At 47.9% G+C, this 19,455-nt stretch overlaps 1 protein-coding gene across 1 annotated transcript in view; it reads right to left on the bottom strand.

Annotated features, from left to right (window-relative positions):
* Positions 1–2,742: 2,742 nt before the first annotated feature.
* LOC142312569 (uncharacterized) overlaps positions 2,743–19,455 on the bottom strand; it is a 108,900-nt gene continuing 92,187 nt past the window's right edge. The window contains exon 14 of the mRNA XM_075351560.1: positions 2,743–5,204. Coding sequence (XP_075207675.1) covers positions 3,775–5,204 — 1,430 coding nt within the window. The 3' untranslated portion in view covers positions 2,743–3,774. The remainder of the gene's footprint in view (positions 5,205–19,455) is intronic.

Below are 19,455 nucleotides of genomic sequence, written 5' to 3'. Positions count from 1 at the left end.
CAATCACAAAACTTCACCAAAAACGCAATAAAAGATGTAGCGTGCGCACATAGCCTAAGAGAATGCTCTTTGTGAACATGAAAATGTTCTCTCCTGTGTGTAATTTCTCACATATTCAGCATAATATGATTTATTTGTGAAACATTTACCACACAGTAAGCAGCAATATGGCTTCTCACCTATGTGACTTTTCTGATGTCTAATAGATGGGATTTAAGTGTAAAACATTTCACACATTCTGAACATGAATATGGCTACTCCCCTGTATGAATTCTCTGATGTTTAATAAAATGTGATCTCTAATTGAAACATTTCCCACATTCTGAACATGAATACCATTTCTCTCCCGTGTGAATTCTCTGGTGACTAACAAGATATGATTTATGTTTAAAATATTTACCACATTCTGAACATGAATAGGGCTTCTCCCCTGTGTTAATTATCTTATGTATAAATAATAAGAATAGATTTTGTGCCAAAACATTTTCCACATTCTAAACATCAATAAGCTTTCTCCTTTGTGTGGTTTCTTAGATGCATATCAAGAACCAATCTCATTTTAAAACATTTTTCACATTCAGAACATGTACAAGTGCATCTCAAATTAGAATATCATCAAAAAGTTAATTTAGTTCAGTAATTCAATTCAAAAAGTGAAACGCATATATTATATAGTCATTAGAAAACAGATTGATCTATTGTTTATAGTGCTTATTTCTGTTAATGTTGATGATTATGGTTTTCAACCAATAAAAACCCAAAAGTCATCTCACAAAATTAGAATAATTATCACAAAACACCTGCAAAGGCTTCCTAAGCATTTTAAATGGTTCATTAGTCTGGTTCAGTAGGCTAAACAATCATGGGGAAGACTGCTGACGACAGTTGTGCACAAAAGAAGCTGGCTGTAATCAAGAATATTAATGGAGAGTTGAATGGAAGGAAAAAGTGTGGTAGAAAAAGGTGCTCAAACAACTGGGATAACCGCAGCCTTGAGAGGATTGTTAAGAAATGGCCATTCAAAAATTTAGATTCACAAGGAGTGGACTGCTGCTGGAGTCAGTGTTTCAAGAGCCACCACACACAGACGTATCCAGGACAAGGGCTACAAGTTGCATTCCTTGTGTCAAGTCACTCATGACCAACAGACAACGGCAAAAGCTTCTTACCTGGGCTAAGGAGAAAAATAACTAGACTGTTGCTCAGTAGTCCAAGGTGATGTTTTCAAATGAAAGTAAATTTTGCATTTCATTTGGAAATCAAGGTCCCAAAGTTTGGCAGAAGAGTGGAAAGGCCACAATCCAAGCTGCTTGAGGTCTAGTGTGAAGTATCCACAATCAGTGATAGTTTGGGGATCCATGTCATCTACTGGGTAAGTCCACTGTGTATTTTCAAGACCAAAGTCAGTGCAGCCGTCTACCAGGAAATTTTAGAGCACTTTGTGCTTTCCTCTGCCGACAAGCTTTTTGGAGATTGAAATTTCATTTTCCAGCAGGAAATGGTACCTGTCCATATTGCAAAAGTACAAATACCTAGTTTAATAACCGCAGTTTCACTCTACTTGATTGGTCAGCAAATTCTCTGGACCTAAACCCCATAGAGAATCTATGGGTTATAGTCATGAGGAAGATGAGACAACAGACCCAACAATGCAGACGAGTAGTGATGGGTGATCCCCTCAATAGTCGGGATCTGGGAGACACGCCCGATAGTTTTCTAAAGATCGAGATCGGGATCGAGATAACATGATCTTGTGTCCGATCACCGATCTTGGACTTTACAGTTATGGAATGGGGCAGTGGGGGGCTGTAAAATAAAGAATATAGTTAATAATAAACATTGTCATTATACTTACTAGTCCCGCAACGCATCCTGCAGACTCTGTCCACCGGCGCTTCTTCATCTGACTCGATCGCTGTGCACTCCCGGTAACCAGAATGACTAAAATACCTTCTGTGATAACATAGCCATGTGACCAGTCACATGTGAATGTTGTATTATCTCATTGTTTACAGACTGGTTAAATGGCTATGACGTCATGCAAGGTCCTATCAGGGGATAGGGATGGGCGCGCATGCACGCCGGTACTTTGTATTCGCCCGAGCATCTCAGTACCCGATATATCGGCTTAATACCAGCTGGTAAAACAAAGCTGGTATTAACCCCTTATTACCCAGCGTGCCACCCGGCACCAGGGCCGCTGGAGGAGTTGAATACAGCGCCAGAAGATAGTGCTTTTATAAAGGTGCCATTTTCTGGGGTGGCTTCAGACTGTAATTCGCAGCAGGGGGGGGCAGAAAGTTTGGGCAATATATATATATATATATATATAAATATATATATATATATATATATATATATATATATATATATATATATATATATAATCTTTTTTTCTGATTTTTCTCTTTAAATTTCTGAGTAAAATGTAGATTGTTCTTTTATTCTATAAACTACTGGCAACATGTCTCTGAATTTCCAAGCAATACATTCTGTACATACATACATACATACATACATACATATACACACACAATATATAGTTGTATAAAAATAAATAAAAAAAAATTACGTAGCGCTCCGCGGTATTTTTGATTCTCAGCGCAGATTAAGCGGACGGCTACGGGCTGCCAACCCCCCATCTGCCTGGCTTTACCTTGGCTGGCAATCAAAATACAGGGAAGCCCATTAATTTTTTTTAATTATTTAAAAAAAAAAAAATAAAAAAAAAATGTGGGCTCCTGCGGTATTTTTATTGCCAGTCAGATAAAGCCAGGCAGCTGGCGCTGTGATTCTCGGCAGCCCACAGTCGCCCCTGGAAATGGCACATTGTTTCTTAGCGCCATTTCCAGGCGCTTTACCCGACTCTTCTAAGGCCCTGGTGGCACTGGCACGCTGGGTAATAAAAGGGGTTAATACCAGCTTTGTATTCACAGATGGTACTAAGCCAGAAATTCATGGTGTCACACCAAATTAGACATGGCCACCATGAATTTCTAGGAAACAGTAAAAAGAAAAACACAAGGAGATTTTTTTTTTTATTAGAAATAAAAAACAAAAAAAAACATTTAGAGACTCCATCTTTCATATAAAACAATCTTTAGTCCGACGTAATCCATAGGGAAAGCATTGTCAACTCTGCTTCATAACTGTGCGCAGACACAGTCTATACATAGTGAGAAGCAGAGAGCATTGTCAGCTCTGCTACATCGCTTTGTACAGAGCGATGAAGCAGGCTGATAGAGAGGGGATGATTGCGCTTACGTGTCGCATTGCATCACCCCGCATCTGCGCTCTCAGGACAGGGGTCCATCAGCTGCATGGATCTTTACAGTTCAGGATCGCACATCCCTACAGACATGCTGAAGGCTACTATCAAAGCAACCTTTGCTTCCATAACACCTCAGCAGTGCCACAGGCGGATTGCCTCCATGCTATGCCACATTGATGCAGTAATTGATGCAAAAGGAGCCCCGACCAACTATTGAGTACATTTACTATACAGACTTTACAGTAGGCCAACATTTCTGAGTTTAAAATAATTTTTTCAGTTGGTCTTACACAATAATCTAATTTTCTGAGATAATGACTTTTGGGTTTTCATTGGCTGTAAGCCATAATCATCAACATTAACAGAAATAAACACTTGAAATAGATCACTGTTAGTAATGACTCTATATAATATATGCGTTTCACTTTTTGTATTGAATCACTGAAATAAATTAACTTGTTTTATAATATTCTAATTTATTGAGATGCACCTGTATATGGTTTCTAACTTGTGTGAATTTTCTGATGTCTAACAAGATGTGATTTAGTTGTAAAACATTTTCCACATAACAAACAGGAATACGGCTTGTCCCCTGTGTGAATTCTCTTATGTCTGAGAAGAACTGATTTACTGCTAAAACATTTTCCACATTCTAAACATGAATATGGCTTTTCACCTGTGTGTTTTCTTTGATGTATAACAAGATCTTGATTTTTTTGAAAATATTTCTCACATTCTGAACATGCATATGGCTTCTCACCTGTGTGTTTTTTCTGATGTCTAATAAGATTTGCTTTACTTGTAAAAGCTTTCCCACATTCTGAGCATGAATACGGCTTTTCCCCAGTGTGATTTTTCTGATGATTAACAAGATTTGTCCTCCGATTGAAACATTTCCCACATTCTAAACATGAATACCGTTTCTCTCCCATGTGAATTCTCAGATGACTAACAAGATTTGATTTCTCTTTAAAATATTTTCCACATTCTGAACATGAATACGGCTTCTCCCCTGTGTGAATTCTTTTATGTCTAACAAAACCAGACCTATTGCTAAAACAGTTTCCACATTCTAAACATGTATAAGGTTTCTCTTCTGTGTGGGTTCTTAGATGAATAACAAGACCTAGTCTTGTTCTAAAACAGTTTTCACATTCAGAACATGAATATGGTTTCTCACTTGTGTGACTTTTCTGATGTCTAACAAGATCTGATTTAGTTGGAAAACATTTTCCACATTCTGAACATGCATACGGCTTCTCTAATGTGTGAATTCTCTTATGTTTAACAAAACCAGAGCTATCGCTAAAACAGTTTCCACATTCTAAACATGAATAAGGTTTCTCTTCTGTGTGGGTTCTTAGATGAATAACAAGACCTAGTCTTGTTTTAAAACATTTTTCACATTCGGAACATGAATATGGTTTCTCACTTGTGTGACTTTTCTGATGTCTAACAAGATCTGATTTAGTTGGAAAACATTTACCACATTCTGAACATGCATACGGCTTCTCCAGTGTGTGAATTCTCTGATGTCTAACAAGATGTGATTTAGTTAGAAAACATTTTCCACATTCTGAACATGAATACGGCTTCTTCCCTGTGTGAATTCTCTTATGCATTACAAAAACAGATTTTTTGCTAAAACATTTTTCACATTTGGAACATGAATATAGCTTCTCCCTTGTGTGTATTCTCTGATGTACAACAAGATTTCCGTGGTTGTTATAACATTTCTTACAGTCTGAACATGAAAATGGCTTATTTTCTTTTAGAGTTGCTAGATACTTCATACACCTTCTGGGAATTTTACTTTGCTTTTCAGTCTGTGATGAATCAGAAGATGAGGGTAGATCTGGGACAGTTGCGTTATCAAGATTTTCTGCCTTTAAATCTGCCGTCAGATGTCCCTTTGCACTCATATTATAGTCATCTGCCAAAAATTGAATCTAATTTGATTATTTATGAATAAGAAAAAACTCTGTGCTGCAATTTTACCAACATCAGTATGTCACATGAAAAATAAGCCCTCATACAACTCCAGCAACAGAAAATATTAAAAAAAAAGAAAACAACAATATACTTTTTCTTTTACAAATTTCAGAATTTTTCTTTCACCACTAAATAAAATACAAAACTATACAGGATTGACTTCACTGTGATTGTACTGATCTGAAGAGTCATATTTCAACTTCTTAGTTACCATTAAAAAAACAAACAAACTGGGGGGGCGGAGCTGGACATGGCTGAGTGAGGACGCTGCTTCCCTGAGCTCCTCTCTATAAACTCCCATAACACTGGCTCAAGACAAAAAAATGGGCAAATCTACAGGCAAAAAAGGCTTCTACCCTTACCCCAAAGAAGCCCCCCATATCTCAGTGTAAAATCAAGGCATTTCTCACCCATTCCCAGGGCCCTGGCGTCTTGCTTCATCCAGAGCTGGAGCTGCGGCCTGTGGATTCCGTGGATGGCACCGGGCCTATGGTGGATTTGCGGGGGACAGCGGTGGAGTTGCGGGAGTCTGGGGTGGTTGCGGTGACCGCCTGTGGAGGCGATGGACCCGGGCAGCGGAGGCACCGAGGACCGGCCGAAAATGCGGCCCAGAAACGCCATTACAAGATGGCGGCCACTTACCTCCGGACCGGGCCTTGCAGCTGCAGCTAGCGGATCCCTCGGTGGCAGCCCTGACGACGGTTTCATCTGCTGCAGCCCAGCTGGAAGCGGAGACCTCCTGGACTCAGCAACAGACCGTCCCTTCTGCAATTACCTTCCTGGGCTCACCGCCTCCTTAACCTGCAACACACGTGCAGACAGGCCCCGGAGCGGCATCTGAGAAACAATCACCGCTGCAGAGCCTCCAGAAAGCTGGGACGCTGTAACCGCTGGACTCCCCTTCTGTCATTTCTGATGGGGGTAAGACGATACAATCAGGCACCCCCGCTGCGCAGTGTGCAGGTTACCCCGGCCCACTGGTGACAGCGGGGAAGTCAGGGAGGGCAGGGGGCCCTGTTCTGATTAGAGGCAGCGACCCCCCAGCACCTGCAAAAGTCACTAATATGTGCCAGGTCTCACCGCCTGCGACACCACCATCCCCAGGAGTCGGTGGAGAGAGGGGGGGTCCCGTGGACTTCCAGAATCCAATAGTCTAACCTGGGAGGACCCCCAGGAGCCATCTTCCCCCACTCCCTCGGCGAGGTGGTCCACGGGCTCCTCCTGGGAGGATAGCCCGACGGATGGGAGTTTGGTGGAAGTTGCCCGAGTACAGTGGAATGGGGGGCCCAGGGTGCTGGGGTCTCCCCCTCAACGGATCACCACTGTAACACATATTGGAAGAAGTACAAATAATCCTAGGGGTCCACAAATTGATATACGACCCAGCCTTACAGGAGTCTATACGTTCTCTCTACAACATCTTTTTCTGCTAATGTGATAAATGAGGATCGCCCAGCATCCTTGGAAGACCTGCGGTCCCTTTTACAATCAATTCCTACCAAAAATGATATAGCATCCCTGGCCAACCAGGTGGTGGCAGAATGTAAGAAGGGATTTGCTCAGCTACGGTTGGACCTCTCCTCACTCACCTACAGGGTGGATGTCCTCGCCGACCAGCAATCAACATCTCAGGTCATCATTCAATCTATCCAAGCCACAATACAAGATCAGTCCAAGCAGTTATTTGCCCTCCAACAACATGTGGACGACATGGAGAATAGAAACCGAAGGAACAATCTACGTATTAGGGGCTTACCTAAGTCAATTGCCGCACCTGATATACCCTCAGTCCTTACCTCAATTTTCAATAACCTGTTGAAGAGGCCGCCTAGCTAGGGCCTCCCTGGAACTTGACAGAGCTCATAGGGCGCTACGCCCCCTGGACCCGGGGGATCCACGCCCAAGAGACATTGTATGTAGAGTACACTTTTTTGCCGCAAAAGAAGCCATTCTTCAAGCAGCCCGGAAGAGGCAGACCCTAACATATAACGTATCTACTATCTGCATCATGCCTGATCTCTCAAGGCACACCCTGGCCCAGCGGGCTACTCTCAAACCCTTGTTGGACGTCCTTAAGGAGAGGGGTCTCCCATTCCGCTGGGGTTTCCCCTTTTCTTTGTCAGTACAAAAAGACTCGCGGTGGTGCGTAATGAGGTCTCCAGACGACCTCCCATCTTTTACCTCAAACCTGGGTCTACCCTCAATTACCATCTCTCAATGACCCACCACTTTACTTCAACTATGGGCTCTGAGGAGGCGTCCTTCCCCTTCTCATGCATCTCCCTCTCCTGATCATGCAAGGGGTTTGCACCCGAAGGGGATGCGTGATCGCAGACCGGGATGACCACGTTAACTGAATCAAACAGTTGCAGAAGTTAAATTGGTCCATTCAGTGCATTATACATCTAGTTAATTAAGTCAAGAGACTTTCAAGTGTTATCTTAATGGCTACCCAAGGCCCTTATTGCTCAAATCTTCCTGTTATTTGTGCCAGTGTTTATGGTTATTTCTAATGTTTGCAGTTTATTATGGAGCTATAACCGACTATGTTTGAGTTTCTTCTCCCCCTAGTAGGTTGGGATCCTCTGTCTTGCCCGGGTGGGGTGGACATGCTCCCCAAGAACGTTTTTTCTCAATTAGTGTTTTATGTAGGGGCTTTACCCCTGCTGGTTTTTCTACTCTCATTTCTGTTGCTCCCCTGGAACGTTTGTTCTCAACTAGTGCTTTGTGCAGGGGCTCTACCCCTGCTGTTTTTTCTGCCTCCTTTTCTGTTCTTTTCTTGCCCTCTACAAATCACACATCCCTCCTTCCCCCCTGATGGTGGCTGGGACGGGCTAGTACGTCCTTATACTTCATGTATCTCTAGCACTTCATTTTCTTACAGATGGCTAACCTGACAATTGCCTCCTTTAATGCCAAGGGTCTTAATGTGCCGGAGAAAAGAGCACAGATTCTCTGCCATTTCCACAAGCGTAAGGTGAAAATAGTGTGTTTTCAAGAAATGCATTTCAAAGAGGGACACACCCCGATCTTAAAGAACAAATATTATCAGACCTGGTTATTCTCAGGTAACCTGGAGTCCCGTTCAAAAGGAGTGGCGATTGCCATTCATAAATCTCTCCCCCATTAAATTGTAAACTGCACATCGCACAGTATGGGACGATACATTATCCTTTCACTGATAGCCGGGGACCAAACCTTCACAATAATAAATACATACGCTCCAAACCAGAAACAAGATTACTTCATTGCTAGCCTTGTCGATACTGCGACTCCCCTAATCCGAGGTACAGCAATTCTCTGTAGTGACCTTAATGTTACTCTTGAAACCACATTAGATAACTCTAAGGGGAAATCCAGCATTTCATATTCCACAATCAAACGTATTAAAAAAAAAACCTGTTGAGCATCCAGATGTTTGACACTTGGAGAATAACACATCCGTCCGACAGAGACTATAGCTTTTATTCTCACTCACAAGATTCATACAGTCGTATAGATTATATCTTTATACAGCATAACGCCCTCCCTTGGGTCCGACATGCTGGAATGGGTAGCATACTGTGGTCAGACCACGCACCAGTATACTGCGAGGTCGTGGTCCCCTCCATCCCGGCCCCTACAGGATTGTGGCGGCTCAATGAATCCATGATTCTGGATGGGCTCTGTATTTCTGATGTGCAGACCGCTATCACTCAATTTTCGGAGGACCATTCGTCGGACAACACAGCTCCCACACATAAATGGGAGGCACGGAAGTGCGTCTTGAGGGGCATCTTCATTAAACATGGGGCCCGCATTAAAAAAGAAAAGGCCCAGAACTTAGTAGAAGCCCTCCGTAAGGTCTCAGATCTGGAGCTCACCCACAAGCGAGCTTTATCAGCCGCCACCTTACAGGCCCTTTTGCAGGCCAGACTGGAGGTCAAGAAACTGTTAGATTCATCATATCAGCGCCTGTTGCAGGTGGGGACGTGAAAATTCTATGAGTTTGGGGATAAGCCAGGCAGACTATTAACCAAGGCACTAAAAGAAGGGAGAGCCCACACTCTAATTCCCTGCGTAAAAAACTCAAGAGATGAACTGCTATACGCTACTCCTGATATTTCTAATGCCTTCCACACTTATTATTCCAAATTATACAATCTGACCCCTGGGCCTCTTGAGGTAAACTGCGAGTCCCCTTCAATGCCCTCTCCCTTTAAACCTCTCAATAGGACTAAGATTGTAGACCTTGAGAGCCTATTCCTACTGGAGGATATCTTGACAGTAATCCGTGATACACCCCGTACCAATAGCCCTGGCCCAGACGGATTCCCTGCCAAATTTTATAAGGCATTTGCAAAGCAGTTAGCGCCCCTGATGCTCTTTTCTTTTAACGCAATATCAGATGAGACTCCATTCTCCCCCACGCCACGACAGCCCATGTGGCTTTACTCCGAAAGCCCGGAAAAGATCCCACCGCGTGTAGCAGCTTCAGACCAATATTGCTGCTTAACGTGGATTTAAAGATATATGCTAAGCTTCTCGCAAACTGACTCAATCCCCTTTTGCCAGACCTGGTGCACTTGGATCAAGTTGGATTCGTCCCTGGTAGGGAAGCAAGGGATAACACCCTAAAAACCCTAGACTTGATCCAACACGCACACACCCAAAAAATCCCCATGATGATGTTATCATTAGCTGCTGAATAGGCTTTCGATAGAATTTCCTGGCAGTCACTTTCACAGACTTTGACCAACATTGGTTTCGGCCCACCCTTCTCATCCAAAATTCTGGCCTTATATCGCTCCCTGACCGCACATCTTAAAATTAATGGTACTTTGTCGAGGCCCTTTAATATCCATAACGGGACTCAACAGGGTTGCCCCCTATCCCCATTGCTTTACATTTTAGTCATGGAGAATCTGTTGTCGGCCATCCGACAACCCCGACATACAGGGAATTATAATCGCCAACCAAGAATACAAATGCGCTGCCTTTGCAGATGACCTTCTTATATACTTGCAAAACCCACTCATCTCTCTTCCATCCTTAATGCAGGAACTAAACCGTTTCAGCAAGTGGTCCAATTTTAAAATCAATTTTGATAAATCAGAAGCCCTGAACATATCACTTCCCCAAGCAATAGTTAATGCTGTAAAAGCAAACTTTCCCTTTAAATGGCCCCCTCACAGTAGCATTGGATACCTAGGGATTGTTATCCCATCTAATGTAACCAGACTTTTCCAGCTAAACTTTCAAAGTTTTCTGTCTAGGCTTGAGAGGGACTTGGCTTCCTGGCATCGAGGTACCCTCTCGTGGTTTGGCAGGATTAATGCCCTCAGGATGACAGCCCTACCCAGACTGCTCTACTTACTCCAGACGGTTCCGGTATATGTCCCGGCGTCTTATTGGGTAAAGTTGCAGCGTCTATTCAATCAATTTGTGTAGTCCAAGGGACGATCCCGACTCGGGAGTAATGTTCTGACTAGGACCAAGGGGGCGGGAGGAGTGGGGCTGCCTGACAGTTGGCGATACTACCTGGTGGCTGCCCACGCCAGGGTCCTAGATCTCTTGCATAATTCTGGATCGAAGCTCTGGGTGAGTCTGGCACATGACTTGTGCCCCTTATTAGTCCCAACCCTGCCACGGAATTGGCCACTCCTCACTAAACATAATATACAGTTAGGTCCAGAAATATTTGGACAGTGACACAATTTTCGCGAGTTGGGCTCTGCATGCCACCACATTGGATTTGAAATGAAATCTCTACAACAGAATTCAAGTGCAGATTGTAACGTTTAATTTGAAGGTTTGAACAAAAATATCTGATAGAAATTGTAGGAATTGTACACATTTCTTTACAAACACTCCACATTTTAGGAGGTCAAAAGTAATTGGACAAATAAACCAAACCCAAGCAAAATATTTTTATTTTCAATATTTTGTTGCGAATCCTTTGGAGGCAATCACTGCCTTAAGTCTGGAACCCATGGACATCACCAAACGCTGGGTTTCCTCCTTCTTAATGCTTTGCCAGGCCTTTACAGCCGCAGCCTTCAGGTCTTGCTTGTTTGTGGGTCTTTCCGTCTTAAGTCTGGATTTGAGCAAGTGAAATGCATGCTCAATTGGGTTAAGATCTGGTGATTGACTTGGCCATTGCAGAATGTTCCACTTTTTTGCACTCATGAACTCCTGGGTAGCTTTGGCTGTATGCTTGGGGTCATTGTCCATCTGTACTATGAAGCTCCGTCCGATCAACTTTGCAGCATTTGGCTGAATCTGGGCTGAAAGTATATCCCGGTACACTTTAGAATTCATCCGGCTACTCTTGTCTGCTGTTATGTCATCAATAAACACAAGTGACCCAGTGCCATTGAAAGCCATGCATGCCCATGCCATCACGTTGCCTACACCATGTTTTACAGAGGATGTGGTGTGCCTTGGATCATGTGCCGTTCCCTTTCTTCTCCAAACTTTTTTCTTCCCATCATTCTGGTACAGGTTGATCTTTGTCTCATCTGTCCATAGAATACTTTTCCAGAACTGAGCTTGGCTTCATGAGGTGTTTTTCAGCAAATTTAACTCTGGCCTGTCTATTTTTGGAATTGATGAATGGTTTGCATCTAGATGTGAACCCTTTGTACTTACTTTCATGGAGTCTTCTCTTTACTGTTGACTTAGAGACAGATACACCTACTTCACTGAGAGTGTTCTGGACTTCAGTTGATGTTGTGAACGGGTTCTTCTTCACCAAAGAAAGTATGCGGCGATCATCCACCACTGTTGTCATCAGTGGACGCCCAGGCCTTTTTGAGTTCCCAAGCTCACCAGTCAATTCCTTTTTTCTCAGAATGTACCCGACTGTTGATTTTGCTACTCCAAGCATGTCTGCTATCTCTCTGATGGATTTTTTCTTTTTTTTCAGCCTCAGGATGTTCTGCTTCACCTCAATTGAGAGTCCCTTAGACCGCATGTTGTCTGGTCACAGCAACAGCTTCCAAATGCAAAACCACACACCTGTAATCAACCCCAGACCTTTTAACTACTTCATTGATTACAGGTTAACGAGGGAGACGCCTTCAGAGTTAATTGCAGCCCTTAGAGTCCCTTGTCCAATTACTTTTGGTCCCTTGAAAAAGAGGAGGCTATGCATTACAGAGCTATGATTCCTAAACCCTTTCTCCGATTTGGATGTGAAAACTCTCATATTGCAGCTGGGAGTGTGCACTTTCAGCCCATATTATATATATAATTGTATTTCTGAACATGTTTTTGTAAACAGCTAAAATAACAAAACTTGTGTCACTGTCCAAATATTTCTGGCCCTGACTGTAGTAATGTCCCACAGTACCAAAGAAACACTGAAATCAGTACACTCACTACCATTGAGCAAACGCCTGCTTCAGCCCCGGGGACCTCTTATGCCACTGACGGATAACCCTGACTTTTTGCCAGAGGCGTCGTCCAAATATTTTCTTGGAAGCTCAAAACAGAGCGCCCAACACTGGGGTAGATGGCTCCAGATGGGGTTCTTCTCCCATTTTCAGAAATTGTCGGAAATGGAGACTTTAGGATGCGGTTTTATTTTGAATATGCCCAATTTAAACACTTCATAACCTCGCAGGGGTAGGCTCTGGTTCGTCCCCCACCTCTAACCCCTTTTGAACTTATCTGTACCGGGGCGCCTGATTCTCGACATGCAATATCAAGGATTTATAGGATTATGACAGAAGCAGCAGTACCACTTTCCCGTTTCTGTACCGCGTGGGAAGCAGAGCTAAGCCAGACGTTCCCCAGGGATCAATGGGAACGGTGTTTCCGCCTGACCCATAGGTCCGTGGTTGTCACGAGAATGCAGGAGACCTGCTAAAAAATTCTTTCCAGGTGGTACAGGGTTCCGTCATCCCTTCATGTGTGGTGTACCAAAGTTCCTGACACATGTTGGCGCTGTGGAGCTCAGGGCGGTACCATGGCCCATATCTGGTGGTTTTGCCCGAGCTTGACGGACTTTTGGAGCAAGGTACTAGTGGCTATCCAAGAGGTTACAGGGATCATAGTCCCTGGTCGCCCCGAGGCAGCCTTACTGTTTATGTTTAAAACATCAGAAAAGACGTATAAAAATCCCTCACAGGACATCTCCTCCAGGCCACCAAGACAGTGATCCCATGACGCTGGCAAGATTCTACCCCACCGACCATAGAGGAGTGGGCGACAGAAGTGAATGTAGTACACCGTATGGAGATGGTAATGGCCCAGTCGCAAGGTCAGATAGTGGAAACTTCCTCTAAATGGTTCCAGTGGGAAGTCTTCCTCTCTGGCCCAAAGTTTCTAGCCCTCGTTAACTCCCAGTAAACAGGCTCCTTGGCATGCATCACCCTCAGAAACCATCTACTTTCCCCTTTCAGGTTCAAGCTCAACAGACGAGGCATCAGTCCCGGCCATCACACTCCCCCCCCCCCGCGTCTTTCTCCCTACTGATCCCCCCCCCCATCCCGTCCCTCCCCTCTTCCATGATCTACCCCCCTCCCTGTTTACTTTTCTTTTGTCATGTTCTTGGGGGTACTTCTCACATAGCGAGATCACTAGCGAAATCGCTGCTGAGTCACGGTTTTTGTGACGCAGCAGTGACCTCATTAGCGATCTCGCTCTGTGTGACACTGAGCAGCGATCTCAACCCTGCTGTGAGATCGCTGCTCGTTACACACAGTGCTGGTTTATTTTTTTGACGTTGCTCTCCCGCTGTGAAGCAAACATCGCTGTGTGTGACAGCGAGAGAGCAACGATCTGAATGTGCAGGGAGCCGGCGTCTGGCAGCCTGCGGTAAGCTGTAACTAAGGTAAACATCGGGTAACCAAGGGAAGCCCTTTCTTGGTTACCCGATATTTACCTTGGTTACTAGTGTGGCGCCCTGGCCTAGCCAGGTCGTCACATGTAACATACAAACACCCCCACCCCCCACTAGACAGTAACATTAGCCAAACACAAAACCCTTGTTGCCTCCCTCCAGGGTCTGATGTCCACACCAGGTGGGGCGGAGCCAAGTGGTTGGCCCCACCCACTGAGGAGTTCACAGGCCCGGAGGCGGGAAAAGTGACAGAACAGTTTAGGAGGTTGAAGTGTGAGGAGTAAACACTTGGGTGTCTGGGTTGTGGCCCAGGCACTGACAGCAAGGTTGGCAGACTGTGGTGGCAGTCTGCAGGAGTGGTGAATCGACGCAGAACTGTAGGACCGGGGTCGGGCGTTGGCCCGCCGGTACCGACCGGGGAGCGAAGTGAAGCCAGCACACACAGGCAGGGCCATCGGACCCCGACCAGGCTTGGAGCCGCCGACAATAGTCAAATCCGAGTGTGACCGGAACCCCAGGGGTTTCCTAACAGCCAAAGACCCGATAGAAGGCAACCGCCCACACCGTGAGCGTATACAGCTACCGCCTAAGGCTAGAGACCCAAGGGCCAGCGCCTGCGGGCAAACGGGCTCCTCCGGCATCCATACACCAGGGAGCGGACTACCGTTGGGGATCCACCGTAGTCAAACAAGTACACAAAGGTGCAGGGAAAGACAGCCGCCATCACCTGTCCGGGGAGAGACACTGCAGCCGGCTGCGGGACCCGTCCATCCAGCCGTTTGGTTTACCGAGGACTTTGTGCATCTCTTGCTGAGTGAGTACACCCGTGCCATCTGGCACCGCGCCGCGCTGTCCCTGCAACACTGCACCTCACCAACCCTGTCTCCCCGTCACACCACCGGGCCCCGGGACCACCGACCCCTACCCACGGAGGGGGAAACAACATCCCAGCTGCTCCCTACCATCGCTCCCGGGATCCACGTCACCAGCAGCGGTGGTGCCTATCTTCACCACAACCCGTGGGTGGCGTCACGGACTAAATCCCCCAAACCAACTACCCCTTTCACTCACGGGCGAGGAGCGCCGCTCGAGTCTCCGGATCCGGCCCACCTCTCGAACCACCGAGCAGCAGCAGCAGCGCCGGACCCGAGCGTTAGCGACTGCGCAGCGGCGGTTTCCTCCCCGCCCGCGACAACTTGGCGTCACGAACAGGATTGAACCCATCTACTTACCAGTAGAAGTGCGCCTTGTGATCTCCTCCGGCAGTGTCCGGCCGAAAATTTTGAAGCGCCGCCATCTTGGCGCGAAAATCTCCCGCTCGAGCGTCTTCTCCGAGCAGGGAAGGCGCGAAAGCGAAGCCCTGCCCCCAACAAGCGGAAGTGCTGAAGAGAACCAAGGGGGGACGGGAAAAAGTTGTCTGCGCCCGACAGAGCTGTTGGAGGAGTGGCGGTTGCAGCTGCCGCCGCACCCGTAGTTGGAAGCGGGGTAGCCCAGGCTCCAGCCGCAGGAGCGGGGGAGGCCGCGGGCCCAGCGGTCGCCCAGGTGATGCCGTTCTCCCTGCCCTATGTGCCCGGTGGTACCTGGCTACCGCAGTACGATGAGAAGCCTGATGCTTTGCAGGTGTTCAGGAAAAAGATTAGCCCGGTCCTTGATTTATATACCTTGGCTGATAGGCAACGGGCAGCGGTAGTGTTAGGGCAGCTAACCGGCGCGGCTGAGCAGGAGGCGGAGACCTGGACCGACGCGGACCGAGCCTCGGTGACTACCATTTTCGAGAAACTACAAATCGCTTTTGAGACCCGCACAGAAGCGGAGCTGCGGATGCAGTTTTATCAGTGCCGACAACGGCCTGCGGACAATGTAAGAGACTACGCCCTGCGCCTGCAAACAGCCCTCCGTACACTGAAGCGGGTGGACACTATTAATGATGTGGACAGTAATAAGATGCTAGTAGAACAATTCCTGTAAGGGCTGGGGTCCGTGGAAGACCGCAAGCAGTTGCGGCTGTGGGCCCTAGAACACCCCAATCTGGACTTTGCAGTGCTGAAAGAGCGGGCCATCAAGGCCCAGCAGGCCCCAACGCCAGACGCTCCTGATGCGGCTTCATGGCCGGCTGAGGCCGCTCCTATCACAGTGGCACCTCCAGCCCCGGCTCTACCGGCCCCTGCAGCGCCCATCGGGATGATGGAGGAACTAGCGGCCCAGGTCCGCCGCATGGATGGGGACCTAGCCAAGATCCTCGCCGCACTCCAGCTTCCGACGAGAGTCAAGCCCCCAGGAGGGATCCAGGTCGCCGACAGCCCGGAGGACGTCCCCTGGATGCAGCGGAGAAGGACCAATGACTCACGGTATGGGCCTCCTATTTGTTACAGATGCAGCAAGCCTGGCCACTACTCCAGGCGGTGCCCGTTAAATGAGCAACCCCTGGGGCCAAGAGCTAATCCTCAGGTGTAGATACCAACGGCCCCCCCGATTGGCGAGACCGGTACGTCGGAGCTCGCCCCATCATCCCCCTGGCAGTGGATGGCGTCCCGCTCATGGCCCTCTTGGACACAGGATCACAGGTAACCACTATACCATATACACTGTACCAGCAGTATTGGGGCACTGACAAACTTGCCCCCTCTGATGATAGCCTGACCCTTGTCACAGCCAATGGACTCCCACTAACCCAGGTGGGGTACAAGCAAGTAACCCTGACGGTGGGATGTGCAGAGCTAAAGAATCAAGGGATGATTGTGGTAATGAATGAACCCACTGACCATACCCCGAAGGTAATCTTAGGGACCAATATGATGGAGCATTGTATGAGTGAGGTGCTGAATCTGTTGCAGCAGTTGGCCGCCACAGCAGGAGGAGGCCGACAGAGGGCTGTGCAGCGTGAGATCCGGGCCCTTCTGTATCGGCAGCAAGTGACCTCGACTGGCGGAGAGATTGGTGGCGTGAGGGTGATGGATGTGGCCCCCTTAGTAGTGCCACCCCGAAGCGAAATGATCTGGTGCAGGGCAGCAGTAGGCCCCCAGGGGCGCGACTACCCGGCGATGGTGGAACCCACGCCTTCTGAACACTGGGCCACGGTGATGGCGGCCAGAGGGGTGGTTGACGTTAAAAAGGGGAGAGTGCCTGTACGAGTGCTGAATTGTGGAGAGGAGGAAGTCAGGCTCCCCCGTTACGCTACCCTCGCCAAGTTGCTCACCCTAGACCCTCACACCATTCACGAAGCCGTCCCTCCTACCTCCGCATCCCCTGCCAGTAACCATAAACCCCCTGAACATTTAGGGGAGTGGTGCCAGGAACTACACGTAGGTACTGAAACCACACCCACGCATCACAAAGAGGGGGTATACAGGGTAGTACAAGAGTATGAACAGGTTTTCAGCAAGCACCCATTAGATTTCGGGAGGATTAAGGGGATTCAACACCATATCCCTACAGGCCTACACCCACCCATCAAAGAGAGGTATAGGCCCATTCCGCCAGCACACTATCAATGCGCTAAAGACATGTTTAGGAACATGAAGGAGGCAGGGGTCATTCGGGATAGTTCTAGTCCCTGGGCAGCCCCACTGGTGCTGGTAAAGAAGAAGGACGGCACCATGAGAATGTGTGTGGATTACCGGAAGATCAACCAAATCACGCATAAAGATGCCTACCCTCTCCCCCGTATCGAAGAGTCGCTAGCTGCACTGAGAACTGCTAACTTCTTCTCTACCCTTGACCTTACTAGCGGGTACTGGCAGGTAGCGGTTGCGCCAGAGGACCGTGAGAAGATGGCATTCGCCACTCCCATGGGACTCTGCGAGTTTAACAGCATGCTGTTCGGGCTGTGCAATGCCCCTGGAACCTTCCAACGGCTCATGGAGTGCTGCATGGGACATCTCAACTTCGAAACGGTCCTACTGTACCTGGACGATGTGATCGTGTATTCCCAGACGCACGAGTCCCATCTGGAACATCTGGCTGAACTGTTCGCGTCCCTAGCCAAATATGGGATGAAATTGAAGCCCTCTAAGTGCCACCTACTGAAACCCAGGGTGCAGTACCTCGGACACGTGGTGGGCACGGAAGGCGTCGCCCCAGATCCCGAGAAGATCACTGCCATTCAGGACTGGCCGAGGCCGACCACGGTGAGAGAGGTGAGACAGTTCCTGGGCCTGGTGGGCTACTATCGCCGCTTCATTAAGGGATACATGAAGATGGCAGCCCCCATGCAAGACCTCCTCGTGGGACAGACCAAGGGTGGCAGGCCCTCTGGAACCCCGTTGGCGTGGGAAGGGAAGCACGAAGAATCCTTCCGCCAGCTGAAGACGGCCTTGACCGGGGAAGAAATCCTGGCGTACCCCAACTACAGTCTCCCATTCATCCTCTACACCGATGCCAGAAATGTAGGCTTGGGAGCCGTCCTGTCCCAGGTCCAGAATGGAAGGGAAAAAGTGATCGCCTATGCCAGCAGAAAACTCCAGCCCACAGAAAGGAACCCTGAGAATTACAGCTCCTTCAAGCTTGAGTTCCTAGCGCTGGTGTGGGCCATTACCGAACGGTTCCGCCATTACCTCGCAGCGGCTAAGTTCACCGCCTATATGGACAATAACCCGTTAACCCACCTGGACACGGCCAAGCTGGGCGCATTGGAGCAGCGGTGGGTGGCCAGGCTGTCTAATTATGACTTCACGATCAAATACCGAGCCGGCCGCAAGAACTTCAACGCGGATGCGCTATCCCGAATGCCCCACCTATCGGATGAGGGGTCGGAAGGCGATGATCTCGAAGAAAATCGAGCTGCCCGCATTTCACAGGCCCCCAGTCGAGAAGTTGCAGGTCCAGCAGCAACAGGCGAGCCTGGACCCGCTACCCAGTCAGGGATGGCAAGAAGCCCAAGACCAAGCGCCTGCCATCCAAGTGGTCAAGACCATGATTGAACAAGGTTCCACTAGAATGGACCCTGCTGCTCCTTCCGAGGCCCAATGGCTGTGGAAAGAACGAGCCCGGCTGCATCTGGACCAGGGGAAACTGTATCGGGAACTGATCAACCCGAAGACCCATGAGAAAGTTCATCAGCTGGTGATTCCTCAGGCTAGTGTGCCCACAGTTCTACGGGCTTACCATGACGGTGCCGGGCACTTTGGGTGGAAGAAGCTGGAGATGCTGTTGAGAGCGGTTCTATTGGAGTGGGATGCGGGAGTCTGTGGAGGCCTGGTGCCGAGACTGTGGTCCCTGTGCACTGAGAAGAAGGGACGAGGCCAGCCAGAAGGCCCCTCTACGCCCAATCATCACCCATCAGCCGCTGGAGTTGGTCGCCCTGGACCACGTCAAACTCACCCCTAGCCGAAGTGGGTATACCTACGCCCTGACCATCGTCGACCAC

The sequence above is a fragment of the Anomaloglossus baeobatrachus genome, chromosome 5 (assembly GCF_048569485.1).
Source record: "Anomaloglossus baeobatrachus isolate aAnoBae1 chromosome 5, aAnoBae1.hap1, whole genome shotgun sequence".
In the NCBI taxonomy this organism is placed as follows: domain Eukaryota; kingdom Metazoa; phylum Chordata; class Amphibia; order Anura; family Aromobatidae; genus Anomaloglossus; species Anomaloglossus baeobatrachus.
This window is presented reverse-complemented; position numbering and strand designations above follow the sequence as displayed.